The sequence below is a fragment of the Mesocricetus auratus genome, unplaced genomic scaffold (genome assembly GCF_017639785.1).
Source record: "Mesocricetus auratus isolate SY011 unplaced genomic scaffold, BCM_Maur_2.0 Super-Scaffold_100009, whole genome shotgun sequence".
In the NCBI taxonomy this organism is placed as follows: Eukaryota; Metazoa; Chordata; class Mammalia; order Rodentia; family Cricetidae; genus Mesocricetus; species Mesocricetus auratus.
The window spans coordinates 64,036,650-64,060,031 of NW_024429193.1; the positions used below are offsets into that span (position 1 = coordinate 64,036,650).

Here is a 23,382-nt window from a genome sequence, read left to right on the forward strand (position 1 = left end):
TAGAATGTGCGGCACCAAGGGCTGAGCAGGGCAGTCAGCTAGCACATGAGGCCAGCCTCGTGTCCTTCACATCTGCAGGAGGCCTGCCCACCTTACCCTAATAGCCTGAGCACTCTGAATCGAGAACGAGGCCTTATTTGCTTGGATTCAAATACAGTAGTGACTCTTCCTGTTTGTGTGTCTGCTCTGTGGAGAGTTGATTCTGGATATCTCAGTGACACTGGAAAAGACAGCTTCTGTGGCTTCCTCATAAGGGGGCGAATACTCTCAAGAGCCTGCCATGGTGGCAAGCCCTCCGTCCCATTCCTGACCTGCAGCCACAGGACTGAGTGCTTGCTCTTACTTTACTTCCTTCCTGATGATTTCACTACCTGATGCGCAGTGTGTATCTGTTTCTTCATTGCTTGCCTTTCCTGTTGGGTGCTTGGGTACTCACACTTAAAACAGTGTCTGGAGCGGAACACTCAAACAAGCAGCGCTGCTTATTGAAGAATGGACTTCACATACTATCCAGGGAGCAGGCACCATTTTTATCCTCACCTGGTGAGCTTCTTAGGCCAAAATAAGTGGCCTGAAGTCCCACCAATAGCTCAGATTTTAAGCCAGCTTTACTTCAGGGCCTTGGTTTCCACTTCTGTCTGGCTTTGTTCTCTGCTCCAGAACCCAGGTTCTTCCATGGAGAACACCTGCATGTCAACACTAGGAAGCTGCTTCCTGTTAATTAACAGCGTCTTTGTTTTCAGACTGTTTTTACTGTGTCTTTTAGTTCTCCAGATTTCCCGTGGTAAGTACCAGCAGTAATGGTAACCAAAACCTTCAAGGTAAAATGTGGATTCCACATATTTTTGAATTAGAAAGCAACTTTAAATCCATTACCTTATCCAAATAATAGCCACATGCAACAGTAAATGAGACAATAACACCATTGCTGCTTTATGTTCAGGGCAGAGGAAACTGAGAGTCAGATTAGAGGATGGGCATGGCACCAGGCTGGACCCAGAGCAGGAATAATAAACAGGACTCACCCCTGCCTCCTTCCTCTCTGTGTCCTTCTCTCTCATCCTTCTGTTCTTCCTCTTCCTTTCTTTGCACGCTCTTTGTGTTTGAAGGGCTCTGCAAATTAAGCCTGTCTTTTCTAAGACTGATCCCTCAGAGCACAGTAGAATGTGTAGCATCAAACATTGAGGAGGGTAGGCAGTAGGTAATGCTCCTGGGGATACCCAGACCCAGCCTCACGGCATCCCCATGTGGGACTTCCAGAAGACCCGTGAGTTGGGAGTCACACCCTGGGGATATACCAACACCCTTCTAGAAGTCCCAAGCAGAGTTGCACTTTGTCTTAACAGCTTAAGAGTTACCAATATTATTTGTTCCTGGACCTCTACCACTCAGGTCTCACACCTTTGGAAAGGGTTTGTAACACTCAAACAAGTAAAACACATACTCTCTGTGCTGCAAGCAGGGTGTGGGGAACATTGAGATAAGGAATGCATGGTTTCTGTCTCTGATGAGTTCAGTGTCCTGGTTAAGCTAGCACAATAAACAGCAAAGATAAAACATTTAATAAAGTAGATAAGACACTATAGGAACACAGAGAATGCTCAGTTTAGATGCTCAGTTTAGATTGAAGAGAGGCTGTATGAAAAACTTATCATGAAACTCAAGACAGATATGAGCAGAACTTTAGCAAAAGATGCATCTCTTATCCAGAAAATGTAAAGTTAGGAATTTTTGAAAGTCTGGGGCACAGGTGTACCCTCCAGACATCATCAATTCTGGCATCAATAGTAGTGAAGTTGGGTAATGGGAGCACAGCCACAAGTCTATGCATTTGGTTCCCTATGAGCACTAGGGGTGATCTTGATACATCTGAGATGGTTCTGATATACTTCCTATCCTTTCTGAATACTGCCTAGTTGTCTAAAGAGAACCGTGAGTTGCATGTGGCTCAGAGAGCGGCAGGTGTGTCCTCCTTCTGAGTAGATGGATATTTGTAGTGTCAACCATTTCTAGATAAGTTATATCGACTAACGGGCAAATAAGAACTTTAGGAACTGTGGAAGCGGTGTTTCTGTCTCTTTGGTCCCTAGGACTCCAGGGAATATTGGCAAGCATAGAGAAGGATGAAGTCAGTAGACTTTGCATAAAGGTGGAGAGTCACTCCCAAATATGAGAGAAATAAATGTCATATTTTCAGCAGAAGATCAACTAGCAATTTTTCTATGTCCTCATTCAAACCTCTTCCTCTTCTTTAGTTCATCCATCCTTATAATGGTATTGCTATTTCTCTCTACCAGTCTGTTGCCATTCTGACACAGAGGGTCAAGACAAGAGCTTATGAAAGACCCCCAGAGTGAGGAGACCCTGACTCAAGTCTCGGGATAAGCCGACACCCCAATAATTCAAGAGAAACAGTTCTTGATGCAAGCACACGAGGTTTATTCGGGGAACCAGTGCACTGGGGCCGAGCTCATAATCCTCACAGGGGCAGAGGAGTTTGACCCCCAGTAACTGTAGTCGGGGGTTTTTAAAAGGGAAAAGCCGTAAAGAATGGGGGAGTTAAGTAAACATCATAAACATAAAGAATGAGGAAGTTAAATGATAGGAAGGTTATAGGTTATCTCAAGCAAGCATTCTTTTGGGCATTGTACAGTTAAACATTGAGCAGGAATGTGGTGAAATAGTTCCTGGATCAGGGAGTGTTACCTTTTAAGTTTATCTTGAGGTCTCAGGTTTCTCAGGAGAGGGCAGAAGGACAAGTTACTCTGTGATGGGCTAGTCGCTAGGGGTCTAAGTATGTTGAGATGGGATCTCTCACTTACAGATGAATTCTGAACTTCTGGCATTAGAGTTCTGTCACAGAGTTTTCCCTGACACCAGAGCTTACCCTCTCACACTGTAGATGCTAAGGTTATGGTTTCAAGGAGAGAAGAACATAGAGTTCATTTGAAGGGACGAGAAAAGAATTTCAGTTTTGTAAAAGCTTTAATTATCTTTTACATTGTCATTATTTTAGAAAACATTGAACTTTGAAACAATATGCTTTGGATTGAAATAGAATTAAATTACTTTCCCTCTTCCCTTTACACTCTCCAGTCCCTCCCAGCTAGCCTCCTTCCAACCCCTCCCATGCTACCCACTCTCCAAATGATAGCATTTTTATTGTTATTGTCACCCACTACACCCACCCCTACTCACAACCTGCTGAGTCCATTCCTATTGTTTGTGTTTATTTACAGCAAATAGACACCATCACAGAAAACAACAACTGGACATAATGCAGTGACTTATAGATAGTGGGGAACACAGCTTTGACTGTTACAACTATTTTCCATCTCCTGCATCTATGGCTCAAGGAACACTGAGGAAGAGAGTCAGAGTATCAACAAGCCTGCTGTGCAACAGTCCTTCCAGGAACTGGCTGCGGAAACAAGTCCAGGACAATGGTTATATCAATATGCATGTTAATGGGAAAGGGAAATGTTCTCTGGGATCCCACTTCTAGACAAAGATCTACATCCAAATAATCACCAGAAGGAGAATTAGCCTCTCCCAAGGATGAGCCCCCTTATTGGTTGTTGATAGCAGAGTGAAAGAGGTTAATATTTAATTCGTTTTAAAAATCACAAACTATGTGCAGTTTTCAGATTAGACTTTATTTTGCATCACATGCTTTATAGTCATGCATCTTTTTTCACATTCTCTAGTACAAAGATTAAAAAGGATGCAAATAACAGTATGAGAATGTCTACAATCAAAGAAAGTGACAATATCACCAAGCATTGGAAAATATGCTGAGCTCCATTCAGTGAAGGCCAAGAAAGATGATTTTCTTTGGAAATCTCTGAAGGTTCCAGAAATGTGGTAATTTTAATAGTGTGTATAACCTGTGCTTCATTATTGTCAGTCTTTGAGTGCTGTTTGAGAACAACACTGGCTAAACTCACTGAGAAAGGAACATGGTGTGTGTGTGTGTGTGTGTGTGTGTGTGTCTGAGAGAGAGAGAGGGAGGGAGAGAGAGAGAGAGGAGAGACAGAGAGAGAGACAGAGAGAGAGAGACAGAGAGAGAGAGAGAGAGAGAGAGAGAGAGAGAGAGAGAGAGAGAGAGAGAGAGAGAGAGAGAGAGAGAGAGAGAGAGAGAGAGATTCAGGCTCTGCAGACCTATCAAGGCTCTCACCATTGTGCTGGGGAGCTTAGGGTGCTAGAATTCATAGAAGAGTTAGTTCTCTGTAAGAGATTAGCAACCCTCCTTCTCTGAGGGTGGGGTGACTACCTCCCTTCTCATTCTCATGCCATTCCTACAATCTATCCCCGTGCCATCACAAATCATCAAGCCTGCTCTGTACCTGAAGCTCCCCAAATAATGCCCCTTGTGGTATGCATGTATACAAGGTTTATGTGAATGTTTTTATACTTCTACAATATGAGATGAATACAGAGACCATCTGAATCCAGTGGGCACAGTTTGAAGGTGGGGAGATTGCAGAAAGATCTGGGGCAATGAGTCGAATGTAAGACTAGAGGGAGTCAGAAAGAAGTTCTTGCACACTTCATGGTGAATCTGGAACCTTCCCCAAAGATGTGTCTTGGATATTTGTGTGGTCTCCTATGTTTGTGATTTATGTCAGTAAAGGGTTTGTCAATCTTTGTTTATGAAAAATTGTCATGTCTGGCAGATGAGTCTTCCTCCACGTAGATTTCAAAGGGAGAAATCTGCAGGAAAGAGTGTGGGTGTGCAATGCTGCATATAGCTTTGACATTAGAATGCCTACTTTTAAGTTTCAGGCCCGCTGCTGATTGTGGAAATTTGGACAAGTTGCTTAACCTGTTTTTCCATAGTTCCTACGTCCAAAATCTGAATAACCATAATTATCATCTTATATATGTAACTGTAAGGATTATGTGAAATAAAGCATGCGGAGTGTGAGAGAGTCCTCTCAATTAATTACTGATGTCTGAGTTGGAAAAAATAAAGACAAAAAGTCCAACCATCTACTGATCCAGAAGCAAATGGATGTAGAAGAGAAGCCTACACCTATGTCTGTCTGTTACTCCATAGCACTCTAGGCCGAGCCTGTCTGCAAAGCAGGGTTCAATAAACCTGTGCTTTCCACTACTGTAAACCTCCACCAGCCGGTCAGGGCATATTATTTACTTAATAACAATTTATTCCTTCCACATGTCTGCTTACGAATGAATAAGTCTGTGGAAAATGAATTCACATTCTTAATTGCTGGGTGGAGCTACATCTTCATTGAGAAATAGGTGCCTCTGTGTGAACAGATTGTGAAACAATCTGTATCCCTCCCGTCTTCCCATGCACATCTGCATCTGATACACATATTCGTGGCTGCATATGTCTTGAGAGAATCAGATCTCCTTCAGGATTCAGAGTTGGGTGAAAAGAAATCTGATGAAGAATGTTAGGTTTCGTTGCATCAAGGGAAACAAAATTCTTTACTTACGACAAGAAGCTTTTGTCATAATTGTATTTAAATATTTTTGGTTAATTATGTGCTTGTGTGTTAGGGGTGGGTATGTGCACATGAGTGCAGGAGCCCCAGGAAGCAAGAGGCATCGAGTACCTCAGAGCTGCACTGGCAGCCAGTTGTGATCTGCGATGTGGGAGCTGAGAACTGAACAACAGGCTTCTGGGAGAACAACAAGTGCTTTTAATGGCTGAGTCATCTCTACAGCACTGTGATCATATTTTAAAAAACCACAGTTTTTGACAGAGTCTCAAGCAGCCTGCAGTGACTTTGAACTTGGTATATAGCTGAAAATGACCTTGAACTCTTGATCTTCCTACTCCAGCTCATGAGTACTTCGATTGCAGGCATGTGCAATTTTAATTTTAATTGTGAGTTTGAGACACATATAATCTAGTAAGAAAGCAATCTTTAATAGTATAAGAAATAGCTGGGTGCTAAATTTCATGTTGAATCTGGAACCTTCCCCAAAGATGTGTCTTGGATATTTGTGTGGTCTCCTATGCTAAAATTTTGCTTGACATATCCTCACTTATGATTACAATTTCAAAATTAAAAACATACAACCCCTCATAATTTCTATTTGTTGTAATGCGTATAAAGCATGTTTTATTTTTTCAAGCCCATAAGAATAGTTTCTTCTCTGAATTCATACATCCCATAGAATCATCAATTTAATTAGAGACTCCTGTATGGTTTATGTTAAGATCAGAGATATATGTTTCTCTCATATCACTTCTTCTTCTCATAATCTCTTCTTCACTATTTGATGTAGTTGCTGTTTGAACTATGCAGAAACTTTTGCCCTCTTATTTGCCCCATTTTTCACACTTATACATTCCTATTCCTGCATGCATCTCTGCACATTTTCATTATGTAGTCTTTATCTACATACAGTCACACCTTGGTTTCCCAAACAACAACCTTCTCTATAATAATTACTTTCTGTCTTGTGTTAAAGTTAATGCAGAACTTATCTGGACTTCTGGATGGAAAGTTTTGTAGATGCCTCTTTGAAAGACAAAGGTGGTTTCCAGTATCTCCCAGTACTGTGTGCATCTAATATGATACTTTGTATGCAGAGTATTTAACAGGTGCTTCAGGATGAGTCATGCCTCACACCCATTCTTTTGCTATCTTTATAAATATCAGCCAATGGTCTTAATTAAAAGCACCAAGAAAAGTAGGACAAACACTCTTACATCAGTTTCCCTCTGAAGTAAGGGAGTCTTGCTGGGCAGAAGAGCACCTGTTTAAACACCCAAGCATGTGAAACGATGACAGTCAGCTGCAGAGTGGTAGTTCCTGTAGCTGTGGAAGCAGCTGCAACCTCTGAGTCCCAACCACACTTGGGAACCGGCACGCAGAGCTTTATAGACAGTGTCACTCTATGTTTGCGGATGAACAGAATGCAACCTTGATTTTGGGACTGATGAAAGTTCACCTTAGGAAAATGTACAACTTACATTTGCACAGCTTGTCTTGGGGGAAGCAGCAATGATAATTTAAGTTTTTTTTTAATTCTAAAACTGCCCCTTTAAACTAATATCCTGAAACACCTTCTCTTCTTTTCATTCATGTCTTCATTAAAAATATTTTTGTTTATTCTGTGAAAATTTCATACAAGTGTATAATGTATTTGGGTCATATCCACCTCCATTACTTCCTTCAACTATTTATAATCCCCCACATCCCTGTCCAAACTTCATGTTTTAATAATTCAATGAATCTAGCTAATCCCCATGGGCACATGGGTATGGGCTGTTCATAGGATCCTAGTCAACCTACCAACCCACCTTCCCCAGTAGCCATAGGCTGTCAGTAATTCCACAGGAAGGGGTGGAATTACATGTCCTTTCTCCACCCAGGCTGGAATGTTGACTGGCTTGATCGTGTATTGGCCACATGCAGGTAACTACAGTTGCCATGAGCTTGTGGGCATAATGGCCAAAAAACACTGTCCTGCAGAAGTGCTCCCCAAACTCTGACTCTTACCGGTTTTAACCCCCCTCTTCTGCATGCTCCTCGGGTCTTGCAGGGAGAGATATGATACAGATGTCCCACTCGGGGTTGAGCACTCCACAGACACTTGTTCTCTTTCCTCTGTCCAGTTGTTAGCCTTTTTATTAACTGCTGTCCATTGCATAAAGATGCTTTCTGATAACTGAGAGCTGCACTAACCCATGGGTATGCAGATATGAATTTGGAAGGCAGTTTGATTCTATTTCACTTTAACAAAGTAACAACACGATAATAGGTTTACTTCTGGGGCTTATGAGCTCTGAAGTTACAGTTTCTTGGTCAGATTTATACTACAAAGCTTGAGTTTTCTCCAATGGAGTAGGGGCCTAAGTCCTATTAGAAAACAGTTGGTTATCCGCATTTTGCTAGTGCGGTCATTATTGTATTTCACAGGATTCACAGAAAGTCACCATTTCCTTCTTTTCTTTACCATCTGTTTTTCTATTGTTAACCCTAGTGTCTCTTGATTGAAGATATAATCAGAGTCCATAGCATTGGAATTACCATTGGATTTTTGAATACTTCTTTCTCTAAAATCCATATACTCTTAAAAGTCAACTTGTTTTTTTTACTTAAAAAGATATTTCTCAAAAATTGAGCCCTTTCAGTTGCTCTAGTTCTTTGATTCAGTTCCATAAATATAATGAATGATTTGCCATAGTTTTCTCAGTTGCTATGTGTCCTACAGCAACCACAATTTCCATATTTTTTATTCATCACTCATCTATTTCTTCATCTTTCTAAAACAATGGTCTTTGATTAATATGGACCCACTCCTTTTTAAAATTACCAGCTAGTTTTATCTCTCACTACTACACTAATATGGATGTTGCCCACAGATCTATCTCTGCAGTATTTGTCAGTGTGAGCATTTTGAGGAGTTTTGAAGATTTCTTCCTAATTTTTTCCAGGATGTTATGGAGTTTTTTTTCTGATTTTTTCAGCTAATCATTTTAACTTTCTTTCATATATTCCCTAAATGTAGGTTTTCTGCTTTAGTTTAGATATGCTGTGTCCCTCATGACTTCCAGTTGAAATTTTAACTCCTATTGTGAAATTTTGGGAAGATTGAAACAATAGGGTGAGATGTTTACAGATGTAGCCTTTGAAAATGATTAGTGGTAGATGAAGACATTAGAAATGGAACTGTCTTGAATGACTCCTGGTGATTCTAGAAGAAGGGAGGGAGATCATGTATACAGACTAGTGGCCTGTCTCTTGTCATGTGACACCTTGAACTTCCTTGAGACTCTGCCAGCAAAAAAGGCAGAGTATCTTCACAGTATTAGACATTGCTCCTAAACTTTTAACTCCCAGAACTGTGAGTCCAAATAAACCTTTTCCTTAACTGTAGTAGGTATTTCACAGTTTAAAAACCAAAACAAAGCAGATCAATCTGTCTTTACCTACTCATTTAAAATGCCATCTCTTAACATTTGTCCTCTCCTTTAGTGACTTCATCTATTTGCATTTTTCAAGTGACCATTTATTTGCCATAATCTTCTTTAGCTGATATTCCTATTAAACCTCGACAGACTCCTGCCACAGGACTGCTATTCTCTCTTAAAAGAGCACCCATGATGAGCTCACCAATTGTAATAATCCCTGTGTTTCCCAGTTAGTGCTGCTGAATTGGTATAGGTGATCACACCCCACTTGTCTTGTTTTATTCATCTTCACAGTATCTGATTCTTTTCTAACCCCTCCTTATGAAAGCCTTCCTTGTGCTCTGCAAATCCAGGTCCATGGCTCTCTGGGCTTTAGCTTCTACAGCTCATGGATTCCTTTGGATCCATACTTTGGCAACCCACTATCATTCCTAACGTGTTATCAATTCAGTTAATTAATCTCAAGAATTAATATCTAGTAGTAGTAGAAGTGACTGTCTGGCCTCAGTGGATTCTGAGCACCAAAGGTTTGCTGGGCTATCAGCTGAATCTCTGTCTTAGTGCTGATTGAACGTCACTTCCTCTTCCTCGATGGCTAATCCTCTTCCTAAGTCTGCTGTGTCAAGCACTGTACAATGTATGTGGAATCCACAAATGACTGAAGTATGTTCTACCTTCAAATGGCTAGAAAGACTGTGAAGCCACCAATAGGAAGAGCCATAAGGAGACAAGCAAAAGATCTAGATCACATGACACACTTACTTGTGAGCCATTGCTTGCATATTCATGCTCTAAGACTGTAAGTTCCTCATGGCAATCATGCCATCTTTTGGTCATTATATCTTGCAAAATTATGGGCCTAAGTAATAGAGATGATCCATATTTACTGAGTTAGTAAATGAGTGATGCTTGAAGGTGGAATGGCTGGCCTGCAGTAGATTTGGTGGCCAGATATCTGTAGTCTCTACCTCTGAAGATTCCTCTAGAACTGTTCCCAGAGAGATCCTAGAGTTCCAGAGTACAGAGTATGACAAGAGTCATCCTCATTCCAACCTGGGAAAGTGACTGCTCGACATACACAGGCCGTGTCTCACTCCTAGGAAGATCCCGGGCCTAGCATAAAAGGGCTCCTGTGCCAGGCAGGCTCACCAGTCCTTAGCCTTAGCAGCTTCGGTTCTTGCTCCTTCTGCAGACCTGGTGAGTGCTTAACAAGGAAGGCTGGGGAGGGAAGGAGGAAAACAGGAGAAGGCAGAGGACTAGCAAGACCTACTCCAGTAGGGTAGGGACTCGGGTGAAGGGTTCTTCAGTCTCATCTTGACCTAGGCCTGTGACATCTCCTGACCTCTCTTGGTCTGATCAATATCTGGAGCAACAAGTACTAGGACCTGGGATGTGACTGTTTCAGTTTGGGACAGGAAAGTAAGCAGGAAAAATGGCAATGGAAGAATGCAACAAGCCGGAGAGTCCTGAGAGTTGGGATGCTGGTGTCTGGGTCTTTAAAATCTTCCCCTTTAATCCTCTTCTAGGAAGCATTCCTAGAGAGCACAGGGTCTCACTGACTGTGTAAGAAAGATAAGTCCATCGCAGAGAGAGTCTTGAGTGCCCAGGAGATGTATGGAATATGTATTGAGGCCAGTGTTAGAAGATGACCAAAACTACTCACTGGTGGAAAAGGGAGTGTGTTAGAACTTTTGCTGTACTAAATTTCACTTTGTATCAGTTCCCAGTTAGAGTTACAGGTCTGTTCATGGAATAGATTGCCTTGGAACTGGCATCTAAAAGAAGAGGTTGGATACATTTGCTTGAAACCTGTGCTAATGGCTTTTATATTTCTCCTCAGGTTCACAGGCACCCTCTCAAAAATGTCCTGTCAGCAAAACCAGCAGCAGTGCCAGCCCCCTCCCAAATGTCAGACCCCGAAATGCCCTCCGAAGTGCCCACCAAAGTGTCCCCCTAAGTGCCCCCCTGTGTCATCCTGCTGCAGCCTGGGCTCTGGTGGCTGTGGCTCCAGCTCTGGTGGCTGCTGTGGCTCCAGCTCCGGGGGCTGCTGCAGCTCTGGGGGTGGCGGCTGCTGCCTGAGCCACCACAGGCCCCGCAGATCTCTTCGTCGCCATCGTCACAGCTCTGGATGCTGTAGCAGTGGTGGCAGCAGTGGGTGCTGTGGCAGCAGTGGGGGCAGCAGTGGCTGCTGTGGCAGCAGTGGGGGCAGCAGTGGCTGCTGTGGTAGCAGCGGGGGCAGCAGCTGTGGCAGTAGCCAGCAATCTGGAGGCTGCTGCTGACCTGGGTCATGAAGACTTCAGACAAGCAATAAAGGAGGAAGCCGTGTTCAGAGGACCTGCTCTTGACTGCTATTCATCCCATCTCTTCCTGTCTTGCATGATCTGGACTCTGAGATGATGAAATTTTGTGTGAAGTTTCAAATTGCCCCCCTCAGCCACACCCCCTTCTGTGATTCAAAATAAATTATTTCCTACCAATCTTTAATTTCTTACTTATTTTCCCCAACATTCTCTCCAAAGGTAATTGTTGGCAACTGGAATTCAGTGGTGGTCTTTTTAGGATGTAAGTCTGGTTCAGAAATGTGGATGAAGCCACTATGCAAAAAGTGTTGTTGATGAGCCAGACCAGTTTCAAATGGTAGGCAAAACATAGTATCCTGGCTATAAGTTCGTCATTGGCAAAATATACTGATGTTGGTTTAGACATAATTATGAAAGGCTGTGTGAAAAGGAAACATACCTATGGAAATTTCTATTACAATAGTAGACACATTTGGGGTGGAGAAGCAGGAGAGGGGTGGGGCGAGGCATGTAGCTAGAGGAAGGTTATTGTCAGGAACCCAACTTTCAAATAAATGAGATGGGACAGCTAACCAAATCGAAAATTAAGGAGACTCTATCATTTACATTTTTGTTGCTTTGAAAAATACCTGAGAGAGCCAGTTAAGGAAGAAAGGGTGTATTTGGCTCACAGTTTGTGGCTTCAGTCCACCATGATGGGGACGGGAACTTGAGGTGGCTGTTCACACTGCACAAGCCATAAAGAAGCAAAGGAGGATGCTGACGCTCAGCTCACGCTCTTGTTGAGGACCCCAAACCAGGTAATGATGTCACCCATGTTCAGGATGCTTCCATAGTGATTCTAAATTCTGTCAAAGTGACAATAGGATTAACCATCATGGGCCACACTTACACAAAGCAGGGACAGAAGAAATTGAGATATAAGAACTGTTTTCTGTAGTTCTGTATACCTAAGATCCTCATCACCCTAAAGTGTTTTCTCTTTATAAACTTTCAGGGCTTTCAAACTATTTCTAGTAGTCCTGGAAATATATGATTTTGAAACTCTGTTAATTTTCTAAATTAGAAATTGTGCTCCATAGGTTTGATTTGCCCAAGTTCACACATCAAGAGCAAGGGCTGTTATCAGTGTCTGCCTCCCCACGTGCTGGTCTTCTCCCCACGTGCTGGCCTTCTCATTCTTTTCCCTCCCAGACACTGCTCTTCCTCCACTCTGCAGCAGTGAAGGACATGTTGATGGCTAGGAAGCTGTCATTAGTGATGTTTTGGTGACCCCTGAACCCAGTTCAGTTTCCTTCTTGAATGCAATTACTTCATTTTGCTTTCAGAACTTCCTTATCTGGGGGAAATGGTCTCTCGTTCACATGCTCTTATGTTGTCTGTGTCTCTCCACTCTAACATACACTCTGAGAATTTGGATGGTACAGCCTTCAGAGACATAGTTTGAATGTCATCTGCCTCCTCATCGAAGTGTCGCAGGACACAAGGTAGGAAGTCATTTCAGGATACCTTTAGCCTGTAGTCTAGCCTATTTGGCTCCCAGTAATGACACACCTCTTTTCTGAAGATGTGTGTTACACAGAGGCTACAAGGTGGTATGAAACAATGACAGAAGTGGCATGGTTCTAGGCATGCTACTACAATGCTGTGTTCTTTCTCGGCTATACCAGAGTCAGGGCTTCTTTTTTTATTTTTTTATGAGACAGGGTTTCTCTGTATTGTTTTGGAGGCGAGTCAGGGCTTTTTTATGCAGACCACCATCTCTGCTGCATGCTTTGTACAGCGAGAGTGTACAACGTCCTTAGCCCAGGCCACAGTCAAAGAGTGTTTTTATTCCAAACAATTACTGTGCCCATTTACACATGTTGTCTTGAGTGCTTTATTATGTCACTGAGACGTTTTCATCAGTGATACGGATGAATTATTTTATTTAGTAAAATTCTGATTGTATGACTTGAAGTAAGTTTATTAACTCAATTGTGCTTTAATATAGTCCTTGTAAAGGGGAGAGAAAATCTATTGTCTATGTTCTAGCCTGTTGGGAATTGAATGATTTTTAACATCACATATATGGCAGCTTTCTATGTCAATGCCATAATTTTCTAACAATGACTGATTTTTAATAATTCAATTTAAATCTGACCCTAACTCCCAGAGTTAGTATAGACCCCACCGCCTAAGGCTCAGAGCTGCTACCATTCTTCTTACCTCATCTTCTCACTGTGCAATGGTTCCTGGTGTGCTCATTTGTCTGCCTGGATGACTACAAACTTCCTCCTGAGCTCAGAGATTCATTAGAACAATTCACAGAACTCAGGAAAGGGTTCACCTACGATGATGTGTTTGTTGTTAAAGTTACAACTGCACAATAGTCTAATAGTATAGCAGGAGTGTTAGTCAGCTTTGTGTCATCATAACAAAATACTCAAGCTATTATAAGGAGCAAATTATTTTGACTCAACCTTTTGGAGGTTTCAACCCATTCTTACTTGGGTTTGTGTTGAGGCAGCACAGAATGAGGGACCGTATGACAGGAAAAGCCCTCATTTCATGGTCAAAGTAATCTGAGAGCAAGATGAAAGGTTAGGGCCCAATATCACTTTCAAGGACATGATTTCAGGATTTTCCATCCTTCTCTTAAAGTCCCACACCCTAAAGCTCCCCAAAGCATCTAAGGGCAGAGGTTAAGTCTTTAACAATTGGTCCTTTGGGGAGGAGGACTTACACAAATTGTAGAAGATGCACAAAGACATGTACAGAGGGAAGGGGACAGAGCTCTTTTAAGTCATTTCCTTGGGACCCATTCAGTTTCCACAAGGTTAATATATTTATGAATCCAGAAGCTGGTGAATGACATCCCTTCAGGTTTTGGATGTAGGTCAACCATCTTGATGGGGCTGAGATTTCCACCTCTATGATCATGTTCCAGCTCCCACTCCTGAAGGTATTTATACTTCTCACCATCTTATAAGTATATACTCAGGCACAATCTAAACTTTAGACTCTAAAAAGACTTGCTGTGAATAACAATGGATATCCCAGACACCGAAGAAAACCAAGGGATTTTGAAGTTTTGTTCCAGGGACAAATATTAAAACAAAAAGCCCAATAGAATGAATTTATTCTGTGGAATATGGTTCTTTTGCCAACATCATCGAGGTCAAGCTATATTCATCATTAATGAGAACAACATCACTATGACCATGGTCACTCCCAACAATGATCTTCATTCCTTGAACAAACCACCCTTAACTCAGTCCTTATTATCCCTTTCCTTTCTAAACATCTGAGATCCCTGTAATAAATTCCACTGTGCTGACACTCACTTGGATACTACATTACATTCCAATGAAGTTTTTAGTTCTATAATTGTTATATGCTTGTCCTTCATAATTCCTTATAAAATTGTTTTTCCTTGTTGATTATTTACCATTTTCTTAAACCCATTCATTCATTGATAGGTAAAATAATGACCTTTGTCCTTCTTTCATCTTAAAACCAGTTTCTTCAGAAACACAATTAACGTGTGAGAAACTGAATGAAGAGGTTCACTCCCTGGATCATTCTTAAATCTTTTCTGCTTGAATTATCCCCCCCCCTCTCTCTCGTCTTAGGTGAATTCTGACTTTTCTGTGTTTCATCTCTTTTCTTTCATCATCTGATATCCATACACAAAAGCCAAGAATGCCAACTTGATTTTGCTCATGATGGTCTTGCTGGCTTCTTCCTTGCTCTTAGCATCTCTTATGTCCTTATGTTATGTGACTTATGCAGTCATGTGGCTGTTAGTTATGTGCCCTTCTCACAAAACTTGTAGCACCCAGGACTTCTGTAATAGGGAAATCACATGAATACTTACTGACTCTTGAATTCTCAGCACAAGGGTTTCCCTTATATTTTACCTAGCAGAGAGCTCATTCTAAGGCAGGACAAATTTACTTTCTAATTAAGTTCTTTTTTTCTAATTTCAGATTTATCACTGAGGCATATAGACTTGCATTCTAAAATTATCTACCTTTTTATCTTTTTAAAAACTAAGTAAAACATGATCACTGTTAACCTAGGTGCATTTATCACTGTCTCCTTCCATTTTCAACCCCCTACAGCCTCTCATAATGCTGACTCTACCATATCCCTACTGTTCCTTAGGCTGTCTTCCAGACCTTTCTTGAGCCCTTGTTCCGTGTCAGTGACCTTAGCTTCACCCCTTCTCCTAACCTGCTTATTTACTCTATACTCTGCCCAAATGTGATTCCCTTAGGCCTCTGTTCCCAGTTAAGGTAGCATTATGGGAATACCTAAATGAGATAACATCCAAAGGTCATGTTGTGTTGCACCTATTATGTGCCTTCTTTCAGGGAATTCCTAAATCTCAAATCATGGTATCCCAAGACACTGGCCTCACCCATTGGTCTAAAAAGTCCCAAATCATTCATGCTTTTATTCAGTTAGCTAATAAGTTCTTTAAGGCTACTAGAGTAAAAACTCCTGAAAGGAAGCCATGTCTACAAAGGTTGACAGATTAATATTCAAATGTCTGTAGAGAGTTTAGACAATTGTAAATCCCAGAGCTCCCCCAAGGAACCATTGCTTTTCTACCTCTGTGTCAGACCTAACACCCTGATAAACAGATCAAACCCTTTGAAATACATTAGCTTAAGGAAACTCTATTCTCTACTAACCAAAGGGTAAGAATATTGTCAGATAAAATCTGAGGCCTCTCTACCGGTCTGTAACCTGCTTCTGGTATTTCCACCAGTGTATTTGAAATTTTTCATGATTTATAACGTTGTCCTGATATAATGGCCTCTTAGGAGTTCACACCTGGGTCATGGCACTTGGCTGTAACACTTAGCAGAAGGGTTTACTGTGCATTGTTTACACATCACACATCGTGTCCCCAAGACAACTTAGCTAATCTTTATGACAAAAGCAGCTTGCAAAACCCAAGACCAAAATAGAGAACATATACTTATTGAAATAGCCAGTAAATGTATACATGATCCTGGAATGGCTGAACCACAACAGGCCTGTGAACAGCTATCCTGGCATCCTTGTCTTTTAGGATTTCCCTTGGCATCAAGGAGCTTCCAGGAAGTCCAGTGCTGGGACAGATAAGAGTCAGTCTCATTACAGCTGTGGAAGTGACATATATAGGCTGTGCCTCATTCCTCGGAAGACATCAGGCCCCAAATAAAAGGACTTCAGTGCTAGGCTCCTTAGTCTTCCACCATGTCACTTGTCATGGCTCCGTATTCCTACAGCAAGTCAAGTGAATGTTTGGCAAAGAAGAGATGGACGGCATAGTATGTAGAAATAGGAAGGAGTAACTGGAAGCTGAGAGATGTGAAGGACGTTCAACCTGAGAAGCCCTAGTTTTCAGTCACTCTTTGCCATTTAGCCATTAGAAAACTAATGTGCGAGGATATGACATACAACCACCACCTTGATGGCAGAGATTAGAAAATGAACAAACCAACTGTCTCCTTCCAATAGAAGGCTGACTGTGGATCCCATTTAGATAGAATACTCCAGTGTAGAAAACATGAAAGAAGAAAATATTAAGACTGATTTTGTTCCATGTTCCATGTCAGTTTCCTTTGTGGAAGGGGGACCATCAACTGGCTTTCTGGGGAGGGTACTTTTCTATGATAGATGGGAACAAGAGAATAACAAGACTCGATACTTGGAATTGTGAATTGGTTTCTTTCCATTTCTCAAATTGACTGAATTTCTTCTAGCATTACCTTCCAGAGATGTTAGCCCCTTTGTTCAAGTTCCCCTAACTGTGATCTAAAGCATCCGCACCAGTTTTCAAACGAAGACCTCCCTCAAGCTCTGTCTACTGTGTCCTCAGCTTTGAAATTCACAAAAGCTTCAGGTCTGGTAAATGCTGTCTGGATTACCTCAGGTCCTGTGCTCTCCCCATATATCTGGTCCAGAGCCTCAGCCAATGTTTGTGTGGCTCTAGGGGCTGACACTGCCCTTTCTTGCGGGGAGAAGCAGTAGGAAGTTAGCATTGATTTGCTTCTGAACTTTCCCTTCCCTCACATTTCTCCACCTAAGAATCTAGGGAGCTGAAAACAATTCTTCTTAGAGGGCTCATCTCTGTGCTCCACACAGCCTCTCCTAACCCCACACCCCTGCAAGCCCCTCTGTGGCCCCAGGCTCTAAATAACTGTGGCAAATGCTGCCCCATCACATGCACACAAGCACATACACATGCAGACGTGCACAGTCCTCCTTCACACCCCTGACACACAGTACCGATCATCGTTCTGATAGCATCTTGCCCTGACTCTGTTTTGTGCTTGCATAAACAATTTTCACCCCTCTACCCTACCTTCCAACCGTCACAGCTGCCTTGACAACACATTGGAGGTTTCCACGAACTTGACCATGCTCTAGATGTATTAACTTAAACAACTAGTGTAAACAAACAACATAAACTAATATAACTGAGGAAGGCATAAGCAAAACAATAATTATATCTAAAATATCTATTACTTTCTTCCAGAAACAAATGTTTCTAAGTTGCCCTGACCCTCATCTAACTTTGATGTAAATTATGCTCTTTGCAGTTTTTTTCCTTTAAAATATTGGTCCTAAACTTCTGCACTAAGAGATTTTGAGTTGTCTCTTGTTCACAAGCTAATAAAGGACTCACACACTCTTAATAGGCTTCATCAGTGTGGTTGTCTGGTTCTTTCTCTAGTGGATTACTATAGTTCTTTCAGGCATTTGGTTCCACACACTCCAGGGAGTAGACTGAGACTTTGTCCCTGTCAGACATAGGCCTAGAAAAACTTTATGAACTCATCATTTAATCTAGAAAAATCAACCTTCCACAAATTCCAAGGTTAGGGATCAGAAATGACATGGAAAAATCGTATCAGTTGAGTAAACGGTTAAGTATTATCACATGTTATTTTTACATTCTGTGGAATGCAAGCAAGAACAACAGAACTAACTGTGTGAAGAAACGGGGAGACTGATGGATATCCAAAGAGATACCCAAAGAGAGTTTGCGATCTGCAGCTTTAGTCTGTTACTTACATCACGTGTCACATTATCAGCCTCTGTGATTTCAGATCCCAAGAGATTTGGTCTCATTGGAAACTGTTTGAAAATTATTATTTTCCATTCAGTGAGCGAGGTCACAATGCAATAAGCATCTCTAATGTTAAGTAATAATGGTTTAATGATGTTAACTGGATAATTATCTTCATTCAGGGCAGATTCATAGTTTGCCTCTTTATATGCCTTTCCTGCAACCCTTGAGATGGATGGATACAATTTACCTTGTGTATGTGATTAAACTAAGCAGGGCTCAGAGAGAGTAAAGGACTTGTTTTGCCACGCAGCTAATTGGAAGGAGTCACAGAAACAGTTTATATGTCTGAGCAGGGAGGGGTTGTCACTTCCCTGGCATGTTTCAGCCTCCTACCCAGGTTCTTTATTTCTTGAGATTAAATGAGAGGCTGTAGAGTGTGCTTGATGGTGTATAGCACTAGCACAGGCCCATGATAATTTTAATTGATTGAGACAAATGGTCCCCATCTCCCTGGTTCTGCTCTAGCTCACCAAGCTATCCCTCAGAGTCAGATCACATCCCACTTCTACTTAAAATAGACCACATACTGAGGCCTTTATAGCCACTCACAAAGCAGGCCCGGACTCCTGTTCTGACATTACTAGGTAATTTCAGTTCTGTTAAAGAAAGCCATTCCCATGGCTCCTGCTATTGTTTTGTAGAATCTCTCTAGTGCTTGAATGTTCTTCTCAGTTCTTCTCATTCCTTCCATGCCAACCCCCCACCCCACCACCGCTGTGGGATTTATATCTCACATTTCCTTGTCATAAGAGTACTTTCTGGTTTCCCTAGTCAGGTCAGCTTTTCTGTTTTCTCTGTGGAAGCTTATTTCAGAAGCCTTCATTGCTTTGTAGATAAATTCCATCAAATACCAGTCAGCGTTACTAGCTATTCCTGTAGCCACAATATTTTTCCCCATTCAGTCAAGTTACATGGAATACTAGAGTCACATATGTAAGACTTTATGTGTTCCCCTGCCATCAGATCATAGTACAATTCTTTTTACCTACTCAGTGTTGAATACATATTTGCTGAATGAATCAATGCATGGATGGATGAATGAATCATAATCACCCTCATAGCTATTATCCTTCCAGTCTGTGTTGGCCTGGAAATACTTTTTTAAACTGTTGCAGCCCCATGGAACCGCATACATGATGGATGTAAAAAATGAGAGAGTAACAGAAAGTTGGGTGCGTAGGGAGGTGAAGTAGATCTGGGGCTAGCTGAGGGATGACAGACTATCAAAATAGATGACATGAAGTTCTCAAAGAATTAATGCAAATAGTATTAAAACATTCGCAGTTTATCTAAAATTTAAGTTCAGATGAGCATCTGTATTTTCATTTGCTAGGAAACTCTACCTCAGGCACTAGCTTTTTCTGTGGCTTGGATGAGCTCACTTCATGGTGTGAGGCTCATGGTCCCATCCTCTCCCTGGTGATAAGGTTGAATGTTTTCCTCCACAGAGGAAAGTAGAATCTTTGAATGCAGTGCCTCAGGATGCTGTTGCTTCTGGGTTCTTGTGCTCTATGCCTTTACTCTGAACCTATGTCTCTAGAAGAAGTCACCATGTTGCGATAGCATTGCCTGTTTACTTTTTAAAACACAAATAAAAAACTATAATTGTTTAAAAGATAGAACCATTTGCCTTCTGTTTGCCTTTTCATTTTCCTTATTAGACTGTAAGATCCCTGAAGCGAAACCTTTGAGTCAGTGCGTAGAGTAATTGTTGAATGAAGAGATGGTGGCTGTTCTTAATCTAATTTTAGAATTAAATTGTGGTTTATTTGTTGAGTGAACTGGACTTAAGAATATCCCAGATAAACTAAGATTTTATCCATTATGTGAGATAATGACTATTGGCTGTGAAGAAATTTTAAAAAGTGATTATCTTCAGAAGCAACAGACTGCTGCCTGGGATTATAAATTGGCTTTCAGTGAACATGTCAGATGCTTGGGGGAGATTCACTAGACCACAAGAGAGACTGAGTCATAGGGAGGTGGAAGATGGGCATGTGCCTGAAAGAGTGGGTCTCAAAAGGTTTGTGCTATATATTTCAAGAATGTGATTTAAGTTTCTCCAGGGCACATAGGCATGATCATATATTATCAATCTCTTTGAATCTGAGTATATGTATGTATGTATATAGCACATTTGTATATACATATATTATGCATGTAAGTATATATATAACCTTTATTGACATTATAATTCATAGACTGTAAAATCAATCCATTTAAGACATAAAATTCAATGGCTTAGTGTTTTCACAGAATCATGTAATTATCATCACAATATAACTTTAGACCATTTTTGTTGCCATGTGGTAAAATACCAGACAGTGGCCATCAACATTTATGTTCTTTCAAGTTTGCCTTTCTATTGTACACATCATGTGCTTTCTTGTGGTTGGCTTCTTTCATCAACTCGGTGAGGTTCAGTTATGTTACAGAGTGTATAATCTAATTCCTTTTCATAGTCCACTAATATTCCTTTCTATGGGTAAACCACATGAGATCACCCATGCATCAGTTGGCATCTACATGGATTGTTTCTGTCTTTTGCATATTGCAAATTTTGCTGCTGTGACACCTTCATTTACAGGTCTGTGAGTGTACATGTGTTTTCACTGAACTTGGGTGGGCTTTCCTTTTTACTGGAAATGAGATTGGTGGTTTGTAGAGTAGCTCGTTTAACTATTTGGAGAATGGCTGAGCTATTTTCTCAGTGACTATGCCATGTATGTCCCCCTGGACTTTATTTAAGGTTCAAATTTTTCTGTATCTTCCCAGTACCTGTTATTTTCTGATTTATTATAGTCACGTTAATGACTGTGGATTAAAACATTATGGCTTTGGTTTACATTTCCTTAAAGACTAATTATGTTGTGCATCTTCCATGCACTACTTGACCATTTGTATAGCTCCTTTGAAGACACATTTGTTCAAATTCATTGCTCACATGTAAATCACATTACTCTGTTATTGAGTTCTAAGAGATATTTATATATTTTAATTGCAAGTTTCTTCATTTGAATACATAATTTACACTTTGTAGTGGCATAATTTACAGCATGAAATATTCAGTTTTTTTGGTTGTGCATTTAATTCAATGGCATACTACCTACCTACCTTGTGGAAACCCTGGATTGGATTCCCCAGCACCACAATACAAACATACATATGTCACATATATGTATGTACTATGATATGCATATGACAATAATACAGAAAATTTTACAGACAAAAGCTTGTTTTTCTTTCATTGTTTATGTTCTTCATATTATATCTAAGAAACTAAAACTCCAGTGAGCTCTACAGAAATTTGTCTTCATAATTTCCTCTAAGAGGGTTTACACAATTGGCTTTAATAGCCCATTTTAAGTAATTCTTAATGTGCTATTAGAGTGCCTGTCATCTAGAGAAGGAAGTAAACATACCAGCAAATACATGCAGCATTTGTTGGTCCTATGAAGAACTCTTGGGGGTTCTAAAGTGGCACACTCTATATTCCACCTAGGATGATGGTGAAAGTAGAACCACAATAGGCAGATGTTTAGCACACAGAGATTATAAATGGATGAGTGATGAGAGAATGCTCTGGGTAGAGGAAAGGCTATGAAGAGTGGCAGCAAATGATGCATCAGTGTACAATAGGACCAATGTGAAGACTTGTATGTAGCTACAGGCTTATCAGAAACAATACATCCTTCTTTGTTGCTTTTTAAATTTTTTAGGTATCAGTATCCTAGGGTTGCTATTTGGTATAAATCATTGAAACCAAGGATCTGAATAAACATGATTCTATTTAGATTATGTGTCAACTTGACATAAACTAGAGTCACCTGAGAAATGGGAAGCTTAACTGAAGAATCGTCTCTATCAGATTGGCCTTCTGTCATGTCTGTGAGGATTTGTTTTGATTGCTGATTGATTTTGGAGGGCCCACTGTGGGTGGTACTATTCCTGGATAGGTTATCTTAGGCTATATAAGAAAACGATTTAAGCATGAGTTAGCAAGAGAGGCAGCATGCATGATTTTTTCATGATTTCTTCTTCAGTTTCTGTTTGAGTTCCTGCTCTGACTTCCCTTAATGATGAATTATGACCAAAAAACCTTTTCCTCCCCTAAGTTTCTTTTGATCATGATGTTCATCACAGCAACAGAGATCAAACTAGAACACACACCAATTGTAATGACTAAGAATTTACCATGATTTAAAAATCATTTGATTCAAAAGGTAGTTCAGGATTGCGTATGATCAAAGTACATGATCTACTTCCATGAAGTTGTCTCTATGCACTCCATTATTATATATAATAAACATATACTATAAATTTTATATTAAAAGTAGTTTATTCAGCCCTATATTCGATTGAGAATATTACTGATTTTGTGAAATGGTTATGCCAAGGCAGTTGCCTTTTCAATTAGTTTTTATTCTGCTAATAAAGCATGCATATAACTCAAGTTAGCTGAGGCAACATTATTAAATGTATACAATAGAAAAGGTGCTGAAAGCATAGTTCTACTTTTGGTTTTCGCACCCATATCATTGTTTTTACATCGTCTCTGATTATCAGTGTCAAATGTCATACCCCGTCTGTAGCCCTCCCTTCATGTGTCTATTTGGTGTTCTCTGCTGCTTGCCCAGCTGAGTAGGAAACAGAACTGAGAAGTTCTTCCACTCTGTTAAGTACTTCCTCTCCTTTGCATCCTCATCCTAGTCCCTGGATGCTCATGTCTCTTCAGCTGTTTAGTCATACATCAGAAACCTGGGATGCTGTGTTTTTACCTTTGCCTCCACCTTAGTTGTCATGTAGGTTTGAAACAGTTAGAGGTGTGCAATTGATCTGATCAAGCTGGATGTGGGTCAGAAGGCTCAATGGTATTCTTGTATCAGATTTAGTACCAGAAATTCTTCAATGGATGAATGTCAAACGGCTATAGAATTTATGTGAACAGATTGAAAGATAACGAGATGACAAATACAATTTCTGTTTCAATGAGAGGCCCACTGCCCCTGGCTATTACGTTGATGTACAGTAAGCTGAAATAGGAGGACTGAGATGACATCACTATGAAA

The 23,382-nt window shown here is 40.7% G+C and overlaps 1 protein-coding gene across 1 annotated transcript; it reads left to right on the forward strand.

The window, feature by feature from the left end:
* The first annotated feature begins 9,967 nt into the window (after positions 1 to 9,967).
* On the forward strand, positions 9,968 to 11,376 carry LOC101831689 (late cornified envelope protein 1D-like). The gene is made up of 2 exons (XM_005080322.2): positions 9,968 to 10,096; positions 10,740 to 11,376. Exon 2 carries the CDS (start codon positions 10,762 to 10,764, stop codon positions 11,176 to 11,178), a length of 417 nt encoding a protein of 138 aa, XP_005080379.1. The 5' UTR covers positions 9,968 to 10,096; positions 10,740 to 10,761; the 3' UTR covers positions 11,179 to 11,376.
* Positions 11,377 to 23,382: the final 12,006 nt, after the last annotated feature.